The sequence below is a fragment of the Cebus imitator genome, unplaced genomic scaffold (genome assembly GCF_001604975.1).
Source record: "Cebus imitator isolate Cc_AM_T3 unplaced genomic scaffold, Cebus_imitator-1.0 Scaffold69, whole genome shotgun sequence".
In the NCBI taxonomy this organism is placed as follows: Eukaryota; Metazoa; Chordata; class Mammalia; order Primates; family Cebidae; genus Cebus; species Cebus imitator.
Window position 1 is genome coordinate 2,666,415 of NW_016107384.1, and position 6,021 is coordinate 2,672,435.

Consider the following 6,021-nt stretch of genomic DNA (forward strand, 5'->3'; position numbering starts at 1 on the left):
CCTCCGCCTCCTGGGTTCAGGCAATTCTCCTGCCTCAGCCTCCTGAGTAGCTGGGATTACAGGCACGCACCACCATGCCCAGCTCATTTTTTGTAGTTTTAGTAGAGACGGGGTTTCACCGTGTTAACCAGGATGGTCTCAATCTCTTGACCTCGTGATCCACCCGCCTCGGCCTCCCAAAGTGCTGGGATTACAGGCGTGAGCCACCGCGCCCGGCCTTATATTTGATTTTTTATAGTCAAATTAAAAACTAAACTTATTAGTGCAGATGCTGGTTGTTTCTCTTTTATGCGGCACTAATTGATCCTTATGTACCTGTTAGATAATACCTAAGGCATTGTTGATAATAAGTTCTTTTTACTAAACCCTCCTTTCACCAAATTTTATTTTTGAGTGCTTCATATTATATAGATGATATGATACTTCACTGCTATCTTTACATATTGACTTATCATGCCCTTAGAAGTAAAAATATCCCTAATTTTCTTTGTTCTTTTAGGTTCCATGGATGATCAGTAAATATTACTTGAGTCAGTTATTTACTTTTCTACTCTGGCCTCTGTTATATTTTGATTTTGCAGAGTAGTGCGTGTGAATGTATTGCTGATGGCATGGTTCCAGATATCTGTTTCTTGCTTTACCATACAAAGAGAGATGATTACATTTCTAGGGCCAACTATGGCATAAAGCTTAGAATACATATCCAGAGCTCTTTGTGTGCCATTTTTGTAGTGACGTATTTGCATGGCCATATTACCTATTTTATACTATTGTCTTGTTAGGTCTAAGTTATCTTGGGTATCCATCCTTTAGATAAAGACCAGTCAGGAGCACTCCAGACATAACTGATGTTTTCATATCAGTTTATATGCATTTACTCCTCACAGAAGCTTTGGACTGAAAGTAATAGTTTAAAAAAAAAAGTGGTTTTGGTGAGGTATAGTGTCTAGCTGTTACTCTGAGTATATGTGATTGATGACACCAGAGTTTATTGTTGCTGTTTCTATTTTGAGAAACTTGAGAGATTGTTTTTCATAGGAAAAGAGTTTTATTTTCATTTTGATCATTCTCTGTCAAACATTTGGAAGTAATCTTTAGAAGAATAGTGTAAGAACAAAAACTAGCTATACAGTTTCTTTCTAGCTCTTAAACTCTTAATTTCTAATCTTTTTGGGTATATATTTTAAGTGAACCTTTTTATTTTTAGTCTTTAAAGATAAAAAGTTAGACTCACTTTTCATTTTTTTCTGGATTCATCTTATAAAATACAGTGAGGACAGAATTCCTGTAGGGAAGTGATAATGGAACTCCTTATTGTTAACATAATCAGAGTAATTGTGTTTGGTTGCAGGAATCTATAGAGAGCTCTGCTTAGAATCTGTAAAGAACAAATATGAATGTGAAATTCAAGCTTCTCGCCAGCATTGTGAGGTACTGTCATTTTGCATAACTTTTAAGCCAATTTCATCTCTTCAAGTCTTTTCTGAGTGTAGTAGTTAAAAAAGTAAAATAAAAAAACAAAATTTAATAGTACTTTAGCTCATCACTTGTGTGATTAAAAAAAAAAGAGTAGAGTTGCATTGGAAGCTCTATTGGAGATAGGACAAAAAAAAAGGACCATAGAAAAAACTGAGATAATTTTAGAAGTTTTGCAGCTAATACTTTAAAAAGACTTTGCAATGATTGTGTCACCTGGCATTACTGAAAATATTAGTATAATTAGTATGATGTGGAAGTTTAGACTTACAAAATGTACATCCAATGGTGCAATTAGGATGTTAGGCTATAGAATTAGTTTCTGTCTGTCTAGAACTGTTTCCACATCTTTAGGCAGAATTCTCTATGGGAAAAAAATAGGTGTATTTTTCTATATGTTTTGTTTATTTGCATTTAACCGCTTTATGCCGAAGGTTGCAATTTTTTTTTTTTTTTTTTTTTTGTGAAAAATCCAATCTTGGTGATGACCTTGAGCAGTAGGATGTAAATAACTCCAACAAGCTTAGTGTTCCAATAATGAAACATTAGGCATAAATGGGTTAAAGATATTTATAGCATTTAAAAAACATAGTGCCTACCAGGCACTGTGGCTCACACCGTAATCCCAATACTTTAGGAGGCTGAGGCAAGAGGATTGTTTGAGCTGAGGAGTTCAAGACCAGCCTGGGCAACATCGGGAGACTCCTGCCTCTACAAAAAATACAAAAATTAGCTGGGCATAGTGGCAGGTGGCTATAGGCCTAGCTATTCAGGAGACTTATGTAGGGGAATTGCTTGACCTTGGGAGGTTGAGGCTTCAGTGAGCTGTGATGGTGCCACTGCTCTGCAGCCTGGGTGGCAGAGTGAGAGCCTCTCTCAAAAACAACAACTACAGCAACAAACAAAAACCCCATAGTGCCCATTTTGTAGATGACTTTTTATCAGGTCTAGACAAGATTATAGATATACAGGTAGAAATAAGAGGACAAGTCTATAATGATTCTTCTGTCACTTCAATATGCCGTAAACTAAGAGTAGGTAGGTATAAAAATGATAGAGTTTATTGTTTCATTTTCATAATTACAACTGAGATTGAATATCTTTTTGGCGTTTACTAGCTGCTTGGATTTTTTTCCTAGGAAGTGCATATTTGTTTTTGGCATTTAGTCTTTTCCTCATTGACCATATAAGTTCTTTATATATTCTGGCTATAAATGCTTTGCTGGTTATATGCTTTGCAAATATTTTTGCCCAGGTAGTATGATGTATTCACTCTTTTTAATGACTTGATGCAAAGAAGTTTTACATTTTAATGTAGTTGAATTTATTATCGTTTTCTTTATGGAATGTGTTTTGTTATGTTTCGTTTTGTTTCGAAACAGGGTCTCACTTTGTCACCCAGGCTGGAGTGCAGTGGCATGATCATGGCTCACTGCAGCCTCTATTTGCCTGGATTAAAGCCATCCTCCTGCCTCAGCCTCCTGAGTAGCTGGGACTACAGATGCATGCCATCACACCCAGCTAATTTTTAAAATTGTTTGTGGAGATGGGGTTTCACTATGTTGCCCAGGCTGTACTTGAACTCCTGGGCTCAAGCAGCCGTCCTGCCTTGGCCACCCAAAGTGTTGAGATTACAGGTATGAGCCAGGGATGTGCTTTTTGTGTCTGCCTATTTTAAGGTAAAAAGATGTATTTTCCTTTAAAAGTTGAAATTTTGCTTTCAACATTTAGATTACAAAACTACCTTTAATTAATTTTTGTGTATGGTATAAAGTATAGTTCTAATTTTATTTTTTATTTTTTGGTATATGGATAGGTAATGTCAACAGTATTTATTTATTTATTTATTTATTATTTTTTATTTTTTTTTGAGACGGAGTTTCGCTCTTGTTACCCAGGCTGGAGTGCAATGGCGCGATCTCAGCTCACCGCAACCTCCGCCTCCTGGGTTCAGGCAATTCTCCTCTCTCAGCCTCCTGAGTAGCTGGGATTACAGGCACTCGCCACCATGCTCAGCTAATGTTTTGTATTTTTAGTAGAGACGGGGTTTCACCATGTTGACCAGGATGGTCTCGATCTCTTGACCTCGTGATCCACCCGCCTCGGCCTCCCAAAGTGCTGAGATTACAGGCTTGAGCCACCGTGCCCAGCCAACAGTATTTATTACATACCCCCTTGTTTCCCCACAAATCAGCAGTTCTTTCTCTTTTGTATATCAAATTAGATCCTATTTGTCAATATTGGCTTCTAATTCTGTGAAGAAAGTCAGTGGTAGCTTGATGGGGATAACACTGAATCTATAAATTACTTTGGACACTATGGCCATTTTCATGATACTGATTTTTCCTATCGATGAGCATGGAATTATTTTTCCATTTATTTGTGTCCTCTCTTATTTCCTTTAGTGGTGGTTTGTAGTTCTCCTTGAAGAGGTCCTTCACATCCCTTGTAAGTTGTATTCCTAGGTATTTTATTCTCTTTGTAGCAATTGTGAATGGGAGTTCACTCATTATTTTGCTCTCTGTTTGTCTATTATTGGCGTATAGGAATGCTTGTGATTTTTGCGCGTTGATTTTGTATCCTGAGACTTTCCTGAAGTTGCTTATTAGCTTAAAGAGATTTTGGGCTGCGACATTGGGGTCTGCTAAATATGCAATCATGTCATCTGCAAACAGAGACAATTTGACTTCCTCTCTTCCTGTTTGAATACACTTTATTTATTTCTCTTGCCTGATTGCCCTGGCCATAACCTCCAATACTATGTTGAATAGGAGTGTTGAGAGAGGGCGTCCTTGTCTTGTGCTGATTTTCAAAGGGATTGCTTCTCGCTTTTGCCCATTCAGTATGATATTGGCTGTGGGTTTGTCATAAATAGCTCTATTATTTTGAGATATGTTCCATCAATACCTAGTTTATTGAGAGTTTTTAGCATGAAGGGGTGTTGAATTTTATCGAAGGCCTTTTCTGCATCTATTGAGTTAATCATGTGATTTTTTTTCATTGGTTTGGTTTATGTGATGGATTACTTTTTGTGTATGTTGAACCAGCCTTGCATCCCAGGGATAAAGCCAACATGACTGTGGTAGATAAGCTTTTTGATGTGCTCCTGGATTCAGTTTGCCAGTATTTTATTGAGGATTTTCACGTCAATGTTCATCAGGGATATTGGCCTGAAATTTTCTTTTTTTGTTGTGTCTCTGCCAGGTTTTGGTATCAGGATGATGCTGGCCTCATAAAATGAGTTAGGGAAGAGTCCCTCTTTTTCTGTTGTTTGGAAAAGTTTCAGAAGGAATGATACCAGCTCCTCTTTGTACCTCTGGTATAATTTGGCTGTGAATCTGTCTGGTCCTGGGCTTTTTTTGGTTGGTAGGCTATTAATTACTGCCTCAATTTCAGAATTTGTTATTGGTCTATTCAAGGATTTGACTTCTTCCTGGTTTAGTCCTGGGAGGGTGTCTGTGTCCAGGAATTTATCAATTTCTTCTAGATTTTCTAGTTTATTTGCATAGAGGTGTTTATAGTATTCTCTGATGGTAGTTTATATTTATGTGGGATCAGTGGTGATATCCCCTTTATCATTTTTAATTGTGTCTATTTGATTTTTCTCTCTTCTTTATTAGTCTGGCTAGCAGTCCGTCTATTAATCTTTTCAAAAAACCAGCTCCTGGATTTGTTGATTTTATTAAAGGGGTATTTGTGTCTCTATCTCCTTCAGTTCTGCTCTGATCTTAGTTATTTTTTGTTTTCTGATAGCTTTTGAATTTGTTTGCTCTTGCTTCTCTAGTTCTTTTAATTGTAATGTTAGTGTGCCAATTTTAGATCTTTCCGGCTTTTTCCTGTGGTCATTTAGTGCTATAAATGTCCCTCTAAACACTGCTTTAAACATGTCCCAGAGATTCTGGTATGTTGTATCTTCATTCTCATTGGTTTCCAAGAATTTACTTATTTCTGCCTTAATTTTGTTACTTATCCATTAGTTATTCAGGAGCAGGTTGTTCAGTTTCCATTTAGTTGTGTGGTTTTGAGTGAGTTTCTTAATCCTGAGTTCTAACGTGATTGCACTCTGGTCTGAGAGATTGTTATGATTTCTGTTCTTTTGCATTTGCTGAGGAGTGTTTTACTTCCAATTATGTGGTCAATTTTAGAATAAGTGTGATGTAGTGCTGAGAAGAATGTATTTTCTGTTGATTTGGTGTCAAGAGTTCTGTAGATGTCTATTAGGTCCACTTGGTCTAGAGCGGAGTTCAAGTCCTGAATATCCTTGTTAATTTTCCTTCTCATTGATCTGTCTAATGTTAACAGTGGGGTGTTGAGGTCTCCCACTATTAGTGTATGGAAGTCTAAGTTTCTTTGTAGGTCTTTGAGAGCTTGCTTTATGAATCTCAGTGTTCCTGTATTGGATGCATATGTATTTCGGATAGTTACCTCTTCTTGTTGCATTGATCCCTTTACCATTATATAATAATGCCTTTCTTTGTCTTTTTTGATGTTTATTGGTTTAAAGTTTCAGAGACTAGGATTGCAACCCCTGCTTTTTTTTTTTTT

General features: G+C 36.9%; 1 protein-coding gene across 3 annotated transcripts in view; it reads left to right on the forward strand.

The window, feature by feature from the left end:
* The window catches only part of BRMS1L (BRMS1 like transcriptional repressor), a 51,740-nt gene that overhangs the window by 6,796 nt on the left and 38,923 nt on the right, over positions 1-6,021 (forward strand). For all 3 annotated transcript variants that reach the window (XM_017530826.1, XM_017530827.1, XM_037739368.1), the window contains one exon: positions 1,352-1,431. In XM_017530826.1, the coding sequence (XP_017386315.1) occupies positions 1,352-1,431 (80 nt within the window). The remainder of the gene's footprint in view (positions 1-1,351; positions 1,432-6,021) is intronic.